The 22,524-nt window shown below is 37.3% G+C and overlaps 1 protein-coding gene across 3 annotated transcripts in view; it reads left to right on the plus strand.

Annotated features, from left to right (window-relative positions):
- Positions 1–22,524, plus strand: part of INSC (INSC spindle orientation adaptor protein) — a 143,399-nt gene that overhangs the window by 53,374 nt on the left and 67,501 nt on the right. For all 3 annotated transcript variants that reach the window (XM_062576849.1, XM_062576850.1, XM_062576847.1), the window contains exons 3-4: positions 20,635–20,980; positions 21,468–21,520. In XM_062576849.1, coding sequence (XP_062432833.1) covers positions 20,635–20,980; positions 21,468–21,520 — 399 coding nt within the window. The remainder of the gene's footprint in view (positions 1–20,634; positions 20,981–21,467; positions 21,521–22,524) is intronic.

Consider the following 22,524-nt stretch of genomic DNA (forward strand, 5'->3'; position numbering starts at 1 on the left):
CTGGCTGTAACAGAGGATGGTGAATAATCACCTGTACCTTGTCATTTCTAAGGTGTTTTTCACCCAGTCTGATTTTTAAAAATAACTCTCTTCACTTAAGGATATTTTAATGATCTTACTATGACTTGTCACAGTTATCTTCTCAGCTATTTGTTAGAAATACTTGTACCGTATTGTGTTAGATACAATATTTGTCACTTCAGTTCACATATCCTGGGAATGTCTTCCTTACTTAATTGCCTCGTCTCTATTAATTTGGTTCATTGCTGCCTAGGGGTGGTGGGAGGATCTTGTAATCAGTTGTTCACTAACCTGTAATGAGCAAATTTAAGAAAGCTGGCAGAACAATGATACAACCTCATAAATGGTTTTTTTTACTTTTTTCCCTTTTTGAAAAACAGTGTAGCAATCTTAAGAAATATGATAGTCTGACCCCATTTCTAGTCTCATTAAATTTGCTAGTGTCTGTTAGTAGTTGGATTTCTGAGGTCATATTAACCCTGAGGGATTTGGAGTGATGGAGAGAAATGCATACTGGAGTTTAATATTAAGCTGAAATGTAACTGTTAGCAGGGCCACTTGATTTTGTTTTTTTGCTTAAGTATTTTGAATAGAATGTAATTATGGTATGTATGTTTTGTGTGAGGCAATAGACCTAGAGGATTACAGATAATCTGTGGTGGGCTTTTTATTATTCATTTATTTTCTTTTATAGAAACCACATTATATTGCTGGTGTTGTGGACTTTGCTTCAGCTACTTCATTATGTCATTTGTTTCTCTCTTTATGTGGATGGTTGCAGTGGAAATGCAGAAAATATGCACACTAAGTATTTAATAATCTGCACAATTAAAGTTGATGGAAGGGTTTTTTTGTTTTATTTTTTATTTTTCTCACTAGCATAAATGGCAGCAGAACCAAGCTAAAATGGACATTAGACAGATAGGAACAACCAGGGGAAAGCTGAGAAAATGTAAAGGGAAGACAAGGAAGACTAGTAAAAGGTGCCAAAGTAGATCAGGGTTATTCAATGGATGGCAAGATTGTTGAAAGCCTTTTGGGAAGCGCAAGATAGCAAAAATTTTTTTTTTAATCTACTGTGCACACGCATAATATGAATATTTGATTTTGGAGTTGGCATGCATATACCTACTTTGCATTTTGAAATTAATTATGTAGATTTAATTTGAAACACATAATCCAGGTTGTAAGTTACTTTGCTACAGTGATGAAGACTGTTAGTTTTGATATTCATTTCCTATTTTAGAAAGACAAATTTGGTTTATTTGTAGTTTAAAAATAGATAAGATGAAAGGTAAAGGACTCCCCAAGATTATGAACAGTTTTTAGTTTCTAACTAGTTAGGAAGCAAACATTCACAGTGTGATATTCTATCAAATTTTTGTTGTTCTTAATATTCTGCTGAGTTCAGGCCACAAAGTGTATTGTGGCTGGGAGAACTGAAGGTAACTTTTAATGATGCCTGTTCTCTCCTAACACTCAGACCTGGCAGGGGAGTCTCTACACTGGCAATGAATGGAGTCTCTACACTAACCACCCTTTCCATGGAGTGCTGTCAACTTAGGGCCGACTGTTCTCATCATAACAAATTTTTACCTTCTTTGTCCTTTTGGTATAGCTGAAAAGGTTTGGAAAAGCAGACAGTATGTTACCCCTTTAATGATGGTTTTTTTACTCATGTGAATATCATTGGAGTTAGTTTTGTGTCCTCTTCACTGAGGGGAGAAAAAGGGTTTTTTGCAAAGAAGAGGATCAGTATTCATGGAGTGCAAAATGACTATTTCAGTGACTCTGTTTAATAAGTCACCTTTGATATCTGAGAATAAATCATAGTATAAAGGAATAATTCAGATTGGAGGGAATCTTATGAGATATAGTCTGATCTCCTGCTGCAGCAGGCTATCTCTTTCTGTCTCTCGCTCTCTTTTTTTTTCCTGTGTTGACACCTTTCATATATTTATAGGATATTTTTCCTTACTTTGCTCAATCTTGATTTTGACATACTATATGTTAGTCAATTCTCTTCTGGGTTAAATACAGAAAGAAAAAGCAAAGCACAGAAAAATTAAATAGCTGATTTTACTGCTTTTTGATTCCAGTAATGATATCTATTCACAGATTGGTTTTTCTGATTTGTAAGGCTTCCAAAGTAAGGGAGTCATATTTCTCTGCAGGCTGGCTGATGCAGCAGACATGAATTCTGGCCCAGTCACTTCAGTGAGAGATATAAAAAAATAGAGATTTCTCTAACAGTGTTTTTTGCCAGTGATAAAAATGAAACTTTTTTGCTGTATTTTACAGGTTTTTTTAGAAACACCATTTGCAAAACAAATTCACCTAAATCCAATTACTAAGGCAAAAATTTTCAGTTAACTATAAGATCTGAAATGCTGGCTGCCTTCAAGGTTTAAGTGATGAGATCTTGCTAGGGACTTAGTGAGCATTACAGGTATTTACCTTGCAGAGTCAGAAGTTCTTTATTCTCAATCTTGAGAATGCTATTGAAGCCCTCAGACTTGTAGATTTCAAGTAAGAGTAATTAACTTCTACTGTTGTTTAACATTGTCTTATAGTCCAGTGCCCCCAGTGAGAGATCAGAAAGGAGAAATGTAGCAGAGCAATATGCCTTAATAAACTCTGTTTTAAGATTCTTCTGACAGAAACTTTTCCTAATAATGGTTGAGGCAAAAAGGTGATTTCCCTCTCTCACTTAAACAACTTTTCTTACATCTGTTAAAAATGCCAGTGGCACAGTCCTGATGTGGAGATGTACTGGCTGTGCTTATGCTGTGAGAGTGAATCAGGAAATGTTTAGAACCAGCACACTCCTGGTTTTGCTGTGCATAGTTTAACCATATATTGCTCTTGGCTAAAGTACCAGAAAGAACCTGGAAGGAAATCAATGTGCTGCTGCCAAAGAAAATAAGAAATTTGGTCCCCAACCATTTGTTCTGCTCTGAAGGGCTGGAATCACACTGGATGTTCTCTATGGTTCAACTGGCAGGTGAGAGATTGACCTCAGTAATTTTGTAAAAGTAGCTTTTTCTTGGTTTTATGCTGTTAGATATGACGACAGAGTCAGAACTGCTACACAGCTGTGCTGCCATAAAAAGGGGGATGAAAAAAGATTGGTATTCGTGCAATGTGTGCGTTGGATGCAGCATTGCTCTACTATACTTCGTGTTGCTGCAAATACAAGTCCCTCAGCAAATGCTCGGTCTGAGCATTTTTGAATATTTGAATTGTTATCTGGATGTAAATTTATATACCTCTCCTATTGATCCTGCAATCCAGAAATTTGAATTTGGACTTTTAACTTAAATGATTGCTGAGACATGAGAGACAGGGATGTAATGGGCCTCATTTGTGATTTGCTCCAGCTCCCTGGTTTTGATGGCATGAATCTGTCACCATCCCATACTGAACACTCTCTGCATGGGGGGGGGGTCTTTGAGTCAGCAGGACATCAGCCTTGTAGGACTGTAAGTGCAGTGCAGCATTTCAGAGTAGATTTGCCATGAAACTGTGAGTGGGGAAGTTTGCAGCCACACAGGACCACCATTATGTGTGCAGTAAGGACTATGGCTATAGAGGCACAAGCTAAAGCAGACTCTTGCTTTGTCTGCAGTAGACATCCACTGCATTTTCATCCACTCTTAGCCTTTGCCAGTGCCAGATAGGATGAATCAGGGTCCATGTCTTCATGGGTGAGGCAGTGGAGTCATAAAGCTTTATTACTGTCTTTATAATGGTAGACAAGAGTTCAAGCCATTTCTCCTATTATCTTTGTGAACTTTCTAGCATCTAAAAATTATACTGCTCCCTGCTTACAAATGAAATTTGAAGGCGTTTGTGTGTGCACGCATGTGTGTGTGTGAGAGAGAGATGATCTTTTGACAGTTCTGGTATTCTTTTCAAATAAATAAAATTTAAGAGAGCATTTTGCTCTCTACTTTTTAATTTAACACAGTGTAGGGATATATAAGATGTACATTCATTGCAGACTCTTTTCATAGTACTATAGCACTGAAAACTTGTTCAGTTTAGCAAATCTGTGCAAGTGTTTGTTTCCACAACTTCCTAACCTGCATATATGCAAGAAATAAAAGGGCTCTGTATTGACCAGAAACTTAATTGTCATTCTCTGTGTCTTTTCTATTGTTATCTTTTGTGGGCTTGAGCTTTCTGTCACCGCCCCCACCAATTCAATCTTATTTTGAGTGATGGTTCATTCTGTCTCTTTGTCTGTCCCTGAGTCTCTCAAGGAATCTTTTTGCCTCACTGCTCTTTCCACTTGTACACCTGTTGCTTTTGCTGCTGACACCTGAACTGCAAATTTTCTCAGAAGTGCTTATAAAGACAGGCTATGCAGTAAAACCCGAACTGTGCAAGATGGTTATCCCTTCATTCATACTGGCTTTGTTTGCGCTTGGTGTCATGTCAGGACTTTATTGTTCTCCTACTCAGCATTTTGGCTGGACCCATCTCAATGTACATTTGTAAATAGATGCTGCCCATGTTGAGGTAAAAGTATGCTTGCATGGAGGTCTGTAAGAACAGGTGGAGCCACCCTTTACGCATTTTTCGTATGCTTCTAGACCGATTATCTGTTTCGTGCTCTGAGGAAGTGTCTTTGGTGAAAAGTGAATGCCTAGACATTAAATAAATCATGAAATATTAAACTGATAAGCTGAATCATGTGCATGATTTCTGCATTATGTTTATGAAATCCTATGTATTTTTACAGATATATCAAGTTTACCTTCATTTGAACCTATATATAGCGTCCAATCATACTTTCACTGGAGTGCAGGAGCACTCAAATTAAGACCTTAAGTCATCCATAACCAGGAGAGGTGAGATAGTTATGTTTTATATCTTAAAGAGCTTTAACAGTGGAAACAGCCCATTTTCATCAGACCTCAGATACAGGTTTAGATAAAGGTAAACTTGGTATAGCTGTAAAAATACATAGCTTGTTAGAACAAGTTTTCCTACTTCAAGCAGATAAATGTGGTACAGATTAGCTAATTTATTATGGGTACATCAGAGAAGGCGTGTTAAGATTTCAGGGTTTCTTTTATGTCAGAAATGGTCTAACTTTTTGCTAATAGGCAGCAAGTTGCTGCTGATATTCACCGTAACACTGCTATCCAAACTCTTGCTTTTTCTGGGTGTCTGTGAAGGAGTGGTACCCAGATTGCAGTCACCATTAGGCATCTCTGCAAGGGGTAAGCAGGTGGTACATTGAGTCACATACTGGTGAAGAAGCCATCAAAGAGTATACTGGCTACTAATAGTATGACCTAGAGATTATTTAGCATGACTTAGAGAATTCCTCTGGGGACCTCTGGTCTGTAGTGTTTGCAAGAAATACAATAGTCAAAGGAGTCTTCTATGCGAGAGTAAGTTGATTATTTCACAACAGCTAGGCAAGAGATTTGAACAAATATTTATCCTTAGGACTATGAATAAAATGAATTTTGTTTTTCTGCATTTTGTTTTTCTCAGAGTTGAAGTTCTGCTGTAAATTAACAAGACTTCTGAGTGCAGTTAGGTGAGAAATGATTCTCCTGTTCAGTGAATATTTGAGATTTTTAAATGATTTTCTGTTTTACTTCTGCATAAAGCTAGTACTTTTCTTGTCTTCCCACTTAAATATTTGTAAAAGGACAGGAAGATCTTCCTCGCTCCTGGAGAGTTAGTATTTCCTACAAACATTGATTGAAGCAGGGGCTTGAAGTTCAAGGTAAATACCCTAATATCTTTTTGGATCAATACATATCTGGCAAAATACAGACAGAACATATTTGATGTTGTTTTCACTGATTGAGTTAAAGCAGTAAGTTTGCAGCACGTGACATTGATTTATTGACTATTCTCTATAGAGAATTTAGTGCAATTTAAAAGTGTGAAGCCATGATGAGCTATTACTCTCTTGCTGCTTCTGTCACCATGTTGTTTCTAATTGCTCTTTTGTGACCAGCCTCACAAGGGTTCATTGACATTTCTGTCCTGTTGTGCGTAGTGGCAGTGAGAAGCAGGAAAGCCAGGGTCATTCTTAATGCCTGCTCTGTCTGTGCTAGAGAACAGAGGTACTGAAATTGATATCAGTTTGATACCTTTTGAAGAATACATCTGTTCAAGTGACTGATAAATTTCTAGAGTATTTCCCAGGGAAATGTGGTATTCTTCAAACAATGTCAATTGCATAGCTGGTTCTTGACTCCTGATTTCAGTAGGAAGGTTTAGTTGCTTTGCTTTTTAGGAATCTGGCGTTCTTTACAGCCCAGTCTAATGATGAATTTAGTTAAATGAAACTTTGTGGGAGGAAGGGGGTGTCTGAAAGATTAAAAAGTCCATCTCCCTTAAAAGTTAGAGATGGGCCCTAAATGCACAGCTTTGATTATGTTTCAAATGCTCTCAAATTAAGAATTTGGATTTGGGAGCATTGTTTGAGTCATTCCAGTAATAGATGTCAGGATGAAAACCAGAACCTGAATTACTCAGCCTTTTGCTTGCAATCAGTGATAGGCAGAGTTAGCTTTGAGATGCCAGCCTGATTTTGTATGAGTGGCAGTTATAGATAAACATATCCTACTTGAAAACTGATGGACTTTTTTGAGAAACTGTTGAGCAAGTACTGTGAGGAAAACTTCATGAAGTGATAAAAATCATTTATTAAATGATGAATTTATTCATGCACTCAGAAAAGCAGTGGAACGTATGTAATCACATAGAAAGCTTGGTCTACTTGCATTTACTTCTCTGTAAAGTTAAGTCATTTTATTTTCTGCTTATCTGGTGGCAGCATCAAACGACTATTAATCAAGCACTTCACAAATATGTAGGGAGTTTTTTTTTCTTCATCTGAAGAGTTTAGTCTCATAATAAGGAGAGACTGACAAAGGGAAAGTAAAAAGGAGTATCCAATTAATAAGCCATTTATATTTTTGTGTATCAGATATGTATTTCACATTTATGAATCACTTATGTTATCGTTTTCATAGTAATTTAAATGAAACAAATTTCTTTAGCTGAAACTGGTTAATGGAACAGACTTAATATTCTGAAACATTTCCTTGCATTCAGTTCTGATACTTTTTTGCATCTATTTTACTTGCTCCACCGTGAGGTATCATAAAGCCTTATAGGAGGACAAAAACCTAGTTCCACTTATCCGTTAATTGTTTTTTAATGCAAAATACTGTACTCACATAAAATACTCATTTATTTGTATTTGGTGCCAGAGGCTAATTCATTGAAGCTGGGATATACTATTGCAAAACAATGGTGTTCGCTACATTTTTTGCTCCTGTTAGCTATTTTCCAGGTTCTTTCATGGCCAATAAAGGTTTATTAATGCTAAATAAATAATTAAGAAGGGATAATTGACTTCTGTGCAATAATACCAGAATAATTTTTTTTTCTTGGAAAACATGGAGGTTCTGTTTTTAATGCACTGCAGATTATGGAGCCTGCAAACCCTTATAAATCACAGAAAACTCATTTGTGCCAGAAATTCACTGAGAGTGAATTCCTGCTCCCACTAAATGAAGAAGAATAAATAGATATGCTATTTCATCCTAGTCACTAAGGGGAGAAGGGAGGAAGAGATCTTTTTTTCTGTTGTCTTTTCTTGTCATCATTTGTAGCATTCTCTGGCTCCTCATAAAAGCTTTTCATCCACTCCCTTCTGTGAAGATGGAGATTGACACCTGTGCTGTGGTTCTCTTATCAGCAAGATTTACTCTCTCCTTACTCCTCTTCTACATTTGAGATTAGCACAGCTGTTGTGAACAGCAGTAAGGTGAAAAGTCTTCACTAACGAATTATATCCAAGGAATGAGCAGTCTGTGGGACTCCTAACCTGTTCATCTTTACTTTCACCAAGAAACCAGTCTGTGATTGTTTCCTCACCTCCATGGTTTCTTGTTCAGCATTTTGAAGAACCCTCCTGAACTCTTTATCTTTTTCAAGTCTTAGATTCCAATTGCTTTGGATTTTATATTTTAACGAGACCATTCTAGCTCAGGCATTCTTCACATTTCATCTGTTGTCTGATGTTCAATAGCCACCTTCTGGTAGTAAAAATAACTGCTTGTTTTAGCTCAGTTGGCTAGAGCATGGTGCTGCTCGTGCCAAGGTCACGGGTTCAGTCCTCGTATGGGGCACGCTCAGGGTTGGACTAGGTGATCTCCAGGGGTCCCTTCCAACCTTATGATTCTATGAAAAACTTACAGATTTTGCCGGTCTCCTTTATGTGTGTTATGATGCCATCTGAAAGCTGCAACCAGGAACAGAATTCTGTGCACAGCACTCAGTGCGAAAGTGAGGAAATGTCTTTTCCTTTGTAGACTAAACAGACAATAGAGAATCAGTCAGTCGAGAGAAAATGATGGCAGGAGGTGACAAAGCTTGCCAGAAGATGAGTAGGACAGCCAATAGAATGCAAATATGCCCCGTTTCAGCTTCCCTTGGGGTGCAGGGGGGGAATCTCTTTTTGGCACCTGCACAATGGATATATGAGGGGAAAGAAAGAAGTAGTAGTATCAGCAGAAGAGGGAAAGGGAAGAGAAATCAGTATTTTGAAGTGCAATCGAAAGGCAGGAGTGAAGCAGGGTCTTTCTGAATTAATCAGAGCCTAAAACTTTGTTGATTTGGAGAAAGATAAGGTGTACAGAAGGGGAAGTGTCACACACACACACACACACAGAGCTGTTGGCATTATTGTGTCCTCATCTGGAGCATAAGGCAGAACCCAGGTGGGGAGATTAACACAGGAAGTCTGTGTTCATTAAATACCTATTTAAGAGGTAATTTGACTGCGTGGGACTCTGCCAGTTATACTATTTCCAATTTGAACCCCTTTGTTCAGGAAAGCAGTTTATTTATTAACACTATCTGAATTCAATAACCATACAGATTGAAAGAGAAGAAGGTAAGAAATGCTTATTTTATGTTATCAGTAAAGGGTTGATAGCATAGAAATAGTGCCCCAACTGAAGAAAGGCTTAGTTTTCAGTAAAGACAGGAACGTTAACCATATAGCTTTGACTCCATGTCAACCACATGGGAATAGAAATAAATATGTCTGACGAGGAAGCAAAACACAAAGAACTCAATCCACTAAAGGCAGGAGGGTGACTATTGTAGGATGTGGAACTTACTAACGAAAGTTTGTAGTGACTCCAAGTGGAGATAGCAGAATCTGACACTTACCTACAGGGAGGGTAGAATGAGAGCTAACTGGAAGTGAAAAGGAAGAGAGAGAAATTCAAGAATGAAATTCTAGGAGAGAATAGCTAAAGATATGGAATTAAGTTGTAAATGGGATGCCAAAACTTGACCTTGGGAAAGATGGATTATACCAGACTAACTTGTTATTGTTCTCTGATAGCATAACTTTGTATTTCGTATTTTTCCCTTTAGCAAAAGAAATTCAGTGGTGATTATTAAAAATGATTAGTAGAAATCTCAAGGTTTTGTGTTTAGGGGCTGAAGACAAGAAAGTCTGCAACAATTTGGAACTCACTGGATGGAGGAGAATAAGAATAGAAGACCTATTTATACTAGTTGGCAATGACACGACGATTAAAATTTATTTGCCACTAAGATGTGATGAAGGCAGCTGAACTGGTCCTAGACTGTGTGAAGTGTGATATTGCTGGTGGAGACAGGGAGGTCCTAGTAATGCTGTGTAAGACACTGTGAGATTTTATTTGGTATTAAATGTGATGTCAAGACTTCTAGTAAAAGATTAATTTTTAAATGACTACAAGTAAAGCCTACCAGAGTGTTCAGGGGTAAAAAAGAGACAGTCTCATAACAAATAAAATCCTTTTGTCTCTTCTTTAAGTCTCATCAAACAGAGAGCAAACACATCCTCTCAGCTTCTAGAAATACACTGGAAGATAAATTACTATTTAAAAAGAAAGACAAAAACAAGTGGAAATGAACCCCTATTAAGAAATTTGGACCTGAAATAAGAAAGTTCTAACCATCAGAACAGTGAGAGTCTAGAATAGCTACTTAATAGCACTATTTTAAGCCTACAATAATTTATTTTTAGAGGTGATTTTAAACCATTTATGAAAGAACCTTTTGATGTGGTTGCTTCTGCTATCCGAAGAGAGGATTTAATGACCTAGAGTTTCATTTTCAGTCTTCTGTTCCTACAGAATCGTATAAGCATGTGTTTAAAATATGAGATTTTATTGATAAGACATTCTTCTGATAAGAAAGTTTAATTAAGGTATTTTTACCAACCCAATCCCATATTCTTAACACTTTGTGTTGCTAGCTTAAATCTTCTTAACTTGTCTTTTGGAGGGTTACTGTTCTAGTGTGAGTCTTAGAAAAGCAAAAACAAGGCTATCCTTTTCTTACTCTTTTTTTTTCTATTATTTTTTATTAGACAGTTCTAGTAAGATCTGCTATGTAACAGATGTGAATGAGGCTCCCCAAATTTCTGCAGTCTCCCGGGTGATACTGATCTCATAACTCCCTGTGAAATCATTGTTGCTTCCCTCATTAAGTAATCCAGGCTTTACTTAATCAGTAGGTTAGGACCTTAAATGAGTAAATAGCAAAAGGTGAAAAGTTAATGGTATTGCTCATAATGCATGTCATAACTACTTTGAAAAAGGCACAGAGAGCTGTACTGTTTGTTATTAAACTACAAATTAAGGCAGAGTAAAAAAAAAAAAAAAAGGAGGGGAGGAGAAAAAAAGAAAACTGTTCAGTGAGGCACAGACGCTGTTTTCATGGACCCTCATGTTCATCTCCAAACTGGTACTTGCTTGTGATTATGTCTAAGCATACTTATAGTCATGGCCCCAAATTATTTCCAGCATTGTTTCCCTCTCTCTCTCTCTCTCAGTTCTATTTCTCTCTGCTTGGTGTATACAAGAATTTCTCTCTTCAAGCACATTGTTCCTTTAGGGCTATGAGGAATGTTGTCCTAAAGCGTAGCCTGAGCATCTGGAAGAGGTGAACAGGGATGGAGTCTTTGGTTAATATCCTGAGTATGTTCTGCTGATAGTCCAGTTGACATTTCTCTCCTGTCACACAATATAGGACACTCCCTTCCCCTGCCAGATATTTATATGAGTGAGAACGCTGTATGTTCAGACAGTAAGCAGCAATTTAAATGTATACAGACAACAACATCTGTTCAAGATTATCAATATTCTTCAGTCACCAAGTCTACCTCAAAGTCCCAAAAGAAGCTGTAGAAATGTTCCGAGTAGAGCTGCCTTGTGACATTCCCGCAGGTTATGCACTTCTGCTTATGTTGTACTAAGTACAGTCCAAAGTCACGGATTTTGTCTTTGTCTACAAAGCTAACATGAATCAGCTTTGCTATCTCATATTTTAGGAAAACTGTAACTCTGAGTTTCATGTTTTTGCAAGACTCAGACTGCCATTTGCAAAGAGAGCAAGAGCGATAGGATTTTGCCGCTTCAGCCCTGATTTATTTGTCCAGTGGAGAATAAGTTTTTATATAAGGACCTAACTTCGGGGAAAAGGTTATCTCATACAGCCCATCAAAGAGCAGCTTGCCTGAGGAATGAAGATAATCGCTCACTGTAGAACAAATGATTAAGCAGCAGCATTTTGAACAAAGGAACTAAATCCTTCCCAAATCTCTGTCAGCAGGTAGTTTTATGCTATGTATTAACCCTTCTGTCTGCTTCACACTGACATTCTGTAAATATCGTCAGAAATGAGCACGAGCTAGACTTATGATCCAAATGTGAATTTTTTGATGGTCTTATCCTACTTTTTTGTGCAGGGCACAAAACCACCATATGGTTGAAATTTTAGCCCAGAGAACATCAGGCGAATATATCTGCTGTACATGCTATTGCTGAAATGAACTTGCAGAGCAAAGCAGGTTTAGATAGTGTTCCGAGTGTCTTCTTGTAAATGGGTTGACTTATTATTGACCTTCAATGATTAAGACATACTCTCTCACAAATAAGAATAAACAAGTCTAATATCTGAAAAAGAAGTGCTCCATCATGGAGTTCCTTGCGCAGGTCATTTTCTAAAAGGCAAGGCACTCACCTTAATGGACATAACCTGAGAAACTGTAAAAAATTTGATGCACGCTGGTAGAATTTAAGTCCACTATCACTTCCAATCTTACCGGTGGCCAAATGCAAATAAAAAATACAAGCATGTCTTTGGTAAGCCACAGCCTCAATAACTTCTACTAACACATTTGGGTGATGGGATCTAGCAGTAGTAGATCTATATTGGTGGTTCCCCACCCCTACTTCTGCATGACCGGGTGTTTTGGCAGCAGAGCCAGTGGCAGAGCATTTTTCCCCCCATCTATGTTACTATCTGTTGTCAAAATTGTAGAGTGGCTAAAATTACCCAGTTGCAAGTCTGGTGTCTTCCGCAAGTCAGATCAAACTTGTCTGATCTGAATCTGTAACAGTTCACTAAGTCTGAATATGCTAGTATGGCAGAGTTCACAAAACTCATTTGCTTTGGAAATTTTAGCCAGTTTACTACTATGAAATGGTCAGATATCACAAGTGCAATACTAATCATTGCAAATATAAATTAATAGTATTATACAAATTATATTCAACAGAGGTATCTCTTTAGCTGCTCATCATTTTGACGATATTAGCATACTGATTGTTCAGCTTTGTCTGCAAGCAGGCCAAGTAGCAGCCTTATGCTGTCATAACTTGCTGATAGCAGGGCATATTTAGCATTTTTCTCCCACTCTGTCAGGAAATAATATGCTTTTTTATTGCTGCCTTTTCCTTCTGTGAACTCAGTAGCTTCTGCTCTGGTCTAGACTATTACTGTTTTAGCAGTTTAATGCACAAGTAAAAATCCCCCAAAAGAAGTTGAACTAGCCCTGTTGCCTTCTGACTAAACCATCAATTGACAAAGATTGAAAGGATCTGATCCTAGTTAATTTTTCTCACATGAGTAGAGCTTAATATATGATAAAATTTAACTTAAATTTTACATAATCTGTGATTTTTATATCATGCCTCCCTTGTGTTCTCTACCATGCCAGTAATTCTGAGATGGTGTAATGCTTCCAGACATTTTTAGAGGGACAACTTCTCAGAAAAACATAAAGATCTGAGAAGGACATCGGTGTAGCACTTAACACTGAATGATTTATGTGGCCTTTTGCATAGGTATGATGGAGCTGTAGTAAATTTACACACCATACCGTATATATTAAAATTGTTTATAGTGTTTTTACTTTCCTTACAGATATTTCTTTTATATTTGTGAATACAAAAGATTTCACAGAATGCGGGAGCCTGATTACAGATGTTAAGTACTAAGTTTCACAGGTTGGTCTCCTTGCAGAAGTTGGATGGATGCCTAACAGGACACATGCATACAAGCTGTTCATGGTTTTAACCTGTTTTGTCTGTAGTAGCACTGATTGTGAGGATGCTAGTGGTATGAATAACCCCATGGTTCCATGGTGCACATGCCAGACTGAATTTGGGGCCTGTGAAGTCCCAGTGAATAGCAAGAGGACCATCTCTGGTTTCAGATCAGGTGAAGAGAGGATCATGGGTGCTGGTCTTGAGAAAAATGATACTATTGGGATGTTCTCAAAAAGCTCACAAACCAGTTAATTTATGACCACTATTATAAAAAAATTGTCATTTACCTGTCACTTTTAAGTAACTCTGGTTTTGCTACCAGTGTTTAATTATGCTTGCTCTGCGGCATCCTGCTTGAACTAGTGGTAAAACCTTTATTACTTCTGCTGCATTTTGTCATGGTCTAAGCTGACTCCCAAACTAAACATAAATATTAAAGGTAAGATACCATTTTTGGCTATTAAGGGTCCCATCTTCCAGAATACACTTCATCAGAATACTTGGCTGACTGCAGTGCCCCAATACCTTTCATTAATTTTTGTTGCTTTGAGAAATGTTCAATGGCTTTAGTCCGCATTATCTTTTATAGGCTTCATTCAGGGAAATTGGTTGACTTTAATAACTCTAAGGAGCGAGTAACCATTGAGCAAATTAAAATACCATTTTAAATTGCCTTCTAACTTCTCTGAAAACGAGGAGCTACCTTGTTTTTATCAGTATTTTCTAAAGGTTTAAATAATTCATACTAAACTCATCTTTTGTCCTAGTGAAGTTGGGTTGCTAATGTTTTATTGGAAAAGAAGGAAATCAAAGCAAAGAATACTGTGCCAATCATATATCTAATTTTTCTACTTGCCACATCAATTACAAACAACAGATATTCATAGATCTCTTTATTGCTTTGTGAGTAAACAGCATAGCAATTGTATTCACTTAAAAATCAGGGATCTGACTCTCAGCTACCCTACAGCTCCTTCAAATACCCTACTGCTCTCTAGCTCCTTCAAATTTTGCCAAAATCAGTTCAAATACAGTATGATGCATCTGCAAGGCTCTGTCATGCAATTAATATTGCCTAAAGCAACTTCAGGATAAATAAAGAGCCCTCCCTAAGGCTCTTCACTGAATCCTTCCACTGAGAATTGAATTCTGCTGTCCATTTTGTTGATGTAGAAACTGATCCTGGGTATATTGGGTACCTATGAATAATTTTGAACAGATGAATTGGGAAAAAAATGCAGCTGACTTATGTACAAAGAAGGGACTAAATTCATTCAAGAAGTTGTTTGTTGCCAATTAATTACCCAGTGCTGATAAGAATAATAAATTTGAATGTAGTTTTTAGACCTGACATTGACTTTCACCCTATGCTTATCTGGAAGTTGTACCAAACGTTATCATTAGAACTGGTTATAAATCTGTCATAATGAGTGAAAATGGATAAAAAGACTAAGAAGCCTCAAAAACATAATTCTACTTGAGCAAAATTCTTTACACTTTGTAAATATAATGGCCATTGGAAGAATTATTCACATGGATTGATCAGTTCAGACTTCCACACAGTGTTATAAAAGATGAAATTTTTGCACTTAGTGAAATCCAGTGTTAAAATGGAGGCATAACTCTTTTTCACTGTTAATATTTGTTATTTAAAAAAAAATTGTATGGCCTGCCAGTTAAATTGAAGTAGAGAGCTCGAAGCTGGATAAGTTTTGAAAAATGATCTAGTTATCATTATGTGTTCACTTTTGCATGCGTGTAGCACCAACATGAGATAGGTAGGATTGACATCTACAGGATTACATGGTCCTATCCCAAAAAACTTAATATTTCATTAGTTAACAAAATACATAGTAAAAGGAAGAAATAGCAAGAAAAAAAGAAACGTTTGCAACAGATCTATGAATACAATATGTCTCTTTAGAAAGCGGAAATGGGATTTTTTTTTTTTTTTAATGAGTCATTCTCCAGGATGAAGTTTGCCTGCAATGTGTCATATACTCCAGGAATGTCTGTATAGATCAGGATCTCGAGGCTATATACTTTTAACACTCTGTTGGTTTCACCCAGTGACACCAAATGATTTTGTCAAATGATTTTGTCAATATGTAACAATTTAGAAAAGACTCTGGTTTTTGGCAGGCAAACTAGACAGTATTCAAATTACTAATTACTCAAGTTCAGCAGAATGCTGTTGAAAACTTCATCAAGGATTTTACAACTTCAATTAAAATAGAATGACTTTGAAGAAATGTTGGAGACTTTCTTTTGAATTTTTATTTTGCACTGAATTATTTTTACTGCAAGTTTTACATGAAATGCTGCTTTTATAGTGTAGAGTTTAGATAAATGGCTTTTTTGTCAATATGCCATGAAATACTAAATTCAGAAATTCTAATAGGTGAGGAATTACTATGTATATACCTAAGGTCTTGACCAGTTACCCTGCTACTATTACTTCATTAACAGAACTAAGCCAAACCACACAATAAAGCCCCATACGGTAGTATCAGAGCTGCTCAACAGACTTGTTAACTTCCTGGAAAATAGTTACAATAGTGGGACAGCAACACACTTACAGCAAATGCAAAATTATTCAGAGAAATTCAGAACGGAACAATCACAAAAAGTCACTAAAAATACTTAGAGTCTTTGAAAGGTGAAGTACCGGATGAAAGTGAATGTCAGTGAACATAAAGTAGTGTGTGTGAAGAGGAGATGGGAGCTGAAGAGTAGAACCTCTTTAATCGGACATATAGAATGAGGGACTCTAAATTATATATTATCACTCATGATATATTATTTGACATCTGGAGAGCAACTATTAAAAAAGAAATGTAATTTGAGGAATTCTTTGAAAATAAGGACAGCACTGAAAATAATGCTACTGTATAAATCCATAATGTGCCTGAATCGTAGATATTGTGTACTGTTCTTGCAATCTCATCTTAGAAGGACATAGGAAAACTAGAAAAGGTAAAAAGAGGGGCACAGGTATGAACAGAGGTCTGAAATTACTAATGCACGAGGACAGACTAATAGACTGAGTGTAGCTTGGAAATGAAGTAACTGAGAGGCTATGATAGAGCAAATAAAATAAGGAATTACACAAAAAGAATGTATAACTGTCATTTCAGTGTATCTTAGCATACTAAGAGCCCATGTTAATATGTCCAAACAGCAAGTTTAAAATAAACAGAAGAAACACTTTTTCATACAAAACATAATCAAACAATATGAGACAATGCCACTAGTTGTTTTAAAGGCCAAAAGCATGACTGAGTTCAAAAAGAGAGTAATGGCTACTTTTGTTCCATGTGTTGTATAAACATCCTGCTCAGATACAACTTCTGGCTTAGGAAGTCCCTAAAGCACTAATTGCCAGAAGATGGGAAGGAGGGGGTTGCTCAGCTCTTGCCATGTCTCTTATAATCTTCCCTTATGCATCTGCTAATGGCCATGTTGGGAGCAGGATAATGGGCTAGACAGATTTTTGGTTTTACCCATTATGGCTGTTTTTATTTTATATCTGTAGTATCTTTTCAGTAATGGGAGGTTAGATGGAAATTTTCAGCTTGTTTTCTGAGTTCAGTAAATGCTGTCTGGAGTATGATTTTGAAAGCTAATTATGAATGCTCAAATTTTTTACTTTGCTTATTTCAATATATAAAAAATTAATCAGATTTATCTGCTAAATGTTCAGGAAGATTTTCGTCTTTGAGTACAGGGAGATGTGGATGAAAGGGAGTCGTTTATGTATTTCTCTTGACTAATAATGATTTTTTTTTCCCCAAAAGAACAGTGTCACAGAAACACTGACATAGTGAACAGGGAGAGTTTTCTGTGATTCTCTTGTCTGAAAAGGGGAGTTGTGAGTTACCAATACAAAGTTTTACATAACAGAACATTCCAAATTCAACCTTTGGACTTCTGTCAATGACTTTACTGGGAACGCAGGCTAACAAGGAGAATTTCTTTAAAATCTGTACCTCTTTTTTGTACAACCTCATCATCCTTTTTTCTCATCAGAGTGAAAACTGGCTTTTTTGAACTGAAAGCAACATCAACAATAATTTGTTTATCTGACTAACCTTCAATTCTAGGTTTTTCCATGTGGATGTGTAATGCAGGAGTTTATTTGTACCTACTAAATAGATATTTGATCAATTTTCGTAGAGCTCTTTAAAAATGAAAAATTCATTATTCTATGTCAAATGAGTTTATCCTGTACAGCATGCAAACTGTGCATGTTATTATAAATCATGGTGTCAAGCTTCTGAAGCTGTTATTTTTGTCTATTAAGGAATCTTGCTTCAGATCCAAAAAAGCTATAAAGACACTTCACATAGCAAAAATAGAGCGCCACAATTGATCATGAAATGCAATTACACAGTATTCAAAGCTGAGTAGAATAAAGATCTTAAAGAGCAGTAGCATATAAAGTTTGAAATTAAAAGTAGCTTCATCCAATGTGGTGAAAAAGGGGACTGGATCAATGAAAATGATCTCTTATATCTTGTTCATTACTGGCTTATATTAAATGACTTCTGAGGTGAGTGTCCTCTTTGTACATATGTAATAAATTTTGGTCATTTATGCTATGTTACTTCAGTACTTTAGGAGAAGATTTCTTGAATTCAGCTGTTGCTCAGTGTATAAATGGAAGCACAAGAATTAACAAGGCCTTCTGCCCAGTCATCTTTAGCTTGGCTAATGCAGTTGCAGGGTCTGTTCTTACAGTAAGGCTTTATATAACAGCACGGAGCATTATTACTGTGGTGTTGAATGCTATAAATCAGCATCTGGATTAAAAGAAAGGGGGATCTAATACAAACTTTCTTTCTGGTATAACATCCTGAAAAACTGAATAAAAACTGCTGTAACACATAGCCAGAAGGTATATAGCAATCAGCTACACTGTCAGAGTAGTTATGATACTGATGGAAGTTTGAGTAAAGTCATGACTAAGTCCAGCTGTGTTGATTTTCACTGGATTTTTTCTTTCCATCTTCATTTCTTTGGACTCCTTTAGTACTAAATCATCTTTTGCTAGAGAAAGAGGTACTAAAAATGTGAGGGATTTCATATTGAGAAAACTCACCAGAATATTAAGGGCTACATCTTCAGCTGATGAAAATTGACGGAATGTTTCTTGCATTTGTTGCAGCTGAGTGATCTGAAATTCCTACTAAATGCTGCTTTTGAAGGTCTGTAGTGTGGGTGAACATTATGTCAGTTAGCTACTATGCTTGTTATAAATTCTGTGGAAACTGATTTGGGCATGCAAATCAAGAATAGCTGCAATTATTGCCAGTGATAAATGCCACGCAGAAATCATGTCCTTTGGAATGTCTGAGACTGTACACTGAAGTATCATGCCGCAGAGACTTGCCTGTGACTCCAAAATCTTGACCTCTTGCCTTGCCTTTTTTAGCAGTGAGTGACCTTGTGTTGGGAAGGATATAATGGGGCTAGGGAGAACTGGTGTTGGTGAAATCTCTCTTTACTATTACAAGATCAAAAATTTCCCTAGAGTCTTGAGTTATACCATGTAAATATGCCATGTGATGATTCATTAATTCTAATTTCATCAGCCATCATTAAGAGTCTTTTAAGCTTTTGGAAAAAGATAAGAGAAGGAAAATTTCAACAATTTGAAAATAAATTAAGAAAGACTTTCTTCTTAATAACTTCTATGTCTTTTTCCTTTAGCAGTTTATAACTGTCCCTTAGATTTATATAAAGATCATAATAACTGATCTCTTGTGAGAGTTGGGGAGGGGAAAATGGTAGCTGAAATAATCTGGACCTCCTGGTAAACCTGAATAATTTAATTTATTTATTTATTTTAAGTCTAATGGTTTCTGGACACAGACAGTGTCTATTTGATCGTAGGTTTGAAAGCAAGGGTCAGATGGGATCCCTTGGCAAAGCTGATGCTTTTACCTTGGGGAGTTGGGGAGCCTGCAAAGGGAAACAGAATTCCAGTCTTAGCTGTGGGAGGTGAAAGTCGAAGTATGAAGCTGGGAGCCTGCAAATTTGTGCAGGGGTACTGAGAGTTTGCAGAAGGCAGTAATCAGCCAGACAGGCTTCAGAGAGAGGGAGCAAACTTCTGCAAATCAAAGGCATCAATGCTGCTGCCACTGAGGAAGTCTCTGAGTTAAATGGAGAAAAACCAGAAGCCAGAGCCTGCCTGTAGAGACCAACTGGATAAGGAGGAATGCTGTTCTGCAACCTCTACTCCATATGACCTTTAGTCATATAAATATGACTAATAACAGTAGTTCTATTTGGCTGTCTGTGTGGCTCTGTAGGTATATGTTGTGGGGAGCAAGGAATAAGAGTTTTTTGGGTCAGATCTGGGCAGCTTGCTGTAAGTAAAAGTTCTAGGTAACTCTACCTTCAGTCTCTGGGAGACTCAGGATCCCTCACAAAGAGAACGTCCCAGAGAGGATGTACAATTGCCGTTTTGGGTGCCACATTTATTAGCTCTGTCACTGCTAGGAGGGTCTAAAAGTGCAGAATGCAGGCTTATTACCTGCCAACCTTATGTTAGGGTACACTCAACAAAAAATTTCTTTCAGCCTGACCAGTTCACAGGACCTTTGCAGTAGCACAGATAATGCACTTTGCAAACTGGATGTCAAAATCATACAGAGTGTGGTATGAAAAAAGGGAGAAGCTTTGGCAGGAGGAGAATCCAGCTGAGGTTGTGGCATTATGATGTGGCAGAAAGTGATGTGGCTGACAGTATCATTAGCTGCCTAGGTTTGGCTGTGTCATTGTGAATGTAAGGGCTTTGAGAGCTACTGCAAAGTAAAACTTCTTCTGTTCAGTGACTAACAGGGAAAGAATGCTTAGGAAAAGCCAACACTGCAGTCCCACAAACAACAAGTAAACGCTCCTTTGCTGTCACATTAAATGCTGAATTTACAAGCAACCTAGGGGGCTATTCTGCCAGAACCTTTGTCTAAACTGTTCCAGTTTACTTACATTTAGTCCCTACTGGTATTACAGAAACAATTTTATAGCAGTTTTTGTGGTGTGAAGGTGATTAGAAAAATAAAACCCATCTTTGGAACAGGAAACATGCTACTGCATTACACCTGCTCAATCAGTTGCCATGTAGTAGGTGAATGTAGCTTAAATATTTCATTTTTGAGGGCTAGTCTAAGTTACTTAAGATTTTTTTGCTTCACCTTATTCTTCCCTCTCATTTTCTATCTTCTAGCATGCACTTAATTCAGGTGGACTCTGTTCAGCGATGGATGGAAGATTTGAAGTTGATGACGGATTGTGAATGTATGTGTATTCTCCAGTCCAAACCAATCAACATTGAGAAGGATGAACAAAATGAACTGATCCTTCCTTCACGATATAGTACAAGTGATAACTTGCAATTGCTATTAAAAAGAGCTTGGATCATAAGCACAGAATTGACTAGGATTGCTCAAAAACTGGAGAAGAATAGATGGCAAAGAGTCCATAGCATGACAGTACGAGTCAACTGCCATGTACGTTCAATGATAAATGAATACAATATGTTTACCAGGAATTCTTCAGAAGAAATGCATCAGGTGGGGATGTCTTACTTGCCATATTTAACTTTTTTATTATAATAATTGCTATTTATGTTAAGCAATTTGTGAGAAATACTTACACACAATTACTGTTGCTTGGTTAACACTTTCTAGGCCTCTTTTCGATGATGAAACATTCTTGTCTTGGTTCAGATCCTTTTTTCATCATATAATTCTGAATGTTGAAAATGGTGACAAATTATATTGAAATAATTTAGTTTTTGAGGACCACTGGGCTGAAGTAATTAGATCTCCCCATCTGTGAGTTCTCTTTTCTATTAAGATGTAGAAAATTTTACTTTTTATTTGTCATCTTCAGTTTTATTTCTACTTATATTGCTTAGAAAGTGAAGTGGGAAAAGGGTGTTTATATAAAATACTAGGTTTTTGAAGGGTTTTTATCTAGTTATTATAAACAAGAATTATTTTTAAGAACAATCCTGTATATGGCATATTGCTTTAAAACCTCTTTCTCTCTCTGCAGTTTGAAAAACTTTTAATAGAAAAATGTTCAGAATTTACAGCATTCACAGAAAGGTAATTTAAATTTTATGTGTGAAATATTCGTTTTGCTGTTTTATTATGTTGCAGAATTTCTAATGAGAAGTACAAATCCACTAACATGCTCAAATGTTTGAACTGGACCCCTGCAGCTTTGAAGGGCTATTTAAATGTTTTAAATATTAAATATTGTTATTTAAATGAAGGGCTATTTAAACTTCACCCTGTGGGTGAAGTGAGTTGCTTTTATCTAAAGTATATCCTAATGAAAAATGGGGATCTGTTATTGCACAAAGAGCCTCGCACAGACGCAAAGGTGTCTGCAAGTAGATTTTTCAGGGTTTTTGGACATCAAGGGACAAAGTTTGGCTCTAAATGTATCAGTGACAAAGCTCCTATTGAGTTCTTCAGAGACAAGATTTTAATCCATATCATAGAATCATAGAATCAATAAGGTTGGAAGGGACCTCTGGAGATCATCTAGTCCAAGAGCCCTGCTCAAGCAGGGTCACCTAGAGCGTGGTAGACAGAGTTGCATCCAGGCGGGCCTCGAAGATCTCCAGAGAAGGAGACTCCACAACCTCTCTGGGCAACCTGTGCCAGGGCTCTGTCACTCTCACTGTGAAGAAATTCCCCCTCACGGTCAGGCGGAACTTCCTGTGCTTCAGTTTTTGCCCATTGCCTCTTGTCCTGTCACATGGGGCAACTGAAAAGAGTTTGTCCCCATCCCCTTGACACCCTCCCTTCAGGTACTTGTGCACATTGATAAGATCCCCCTCAGTCTTCTCTTCCCCAGGCTGAAGAGGCCCAGCTCTCGCAGCCTTCCCTCACAGGGCAGGTGCTCCAGCCCTCTGAGCATCTTCGTAGCCTTACACTGGACTCTCCCCTGTAGCTCTATGTCTGGGAGCCCAGAACTGGACATAGTACTCAAGATGAGGCCTCCCCAGGGCTGAGGAGAGGGGCAGGATCACCTCCCTCGACCTCCTGGCAACACTCTTCCTAATGCACCCCAGGATACCATTGGCCTTCTTGGCCACAAA

Source organism: Rhea pennata, chromosome 5 (genome assembly GCF_028389875.1).
Source record: "Rhea pennata isolate bPtePen1 chromosome 5, bPtePen1.pri, whole genome shotgun sequence".
Lineage (NCBI taxonomy): Eukaryota > Metazoa > Chordata > Aves > Rheiformes > Rheidae > Rhea > Rhea pennata.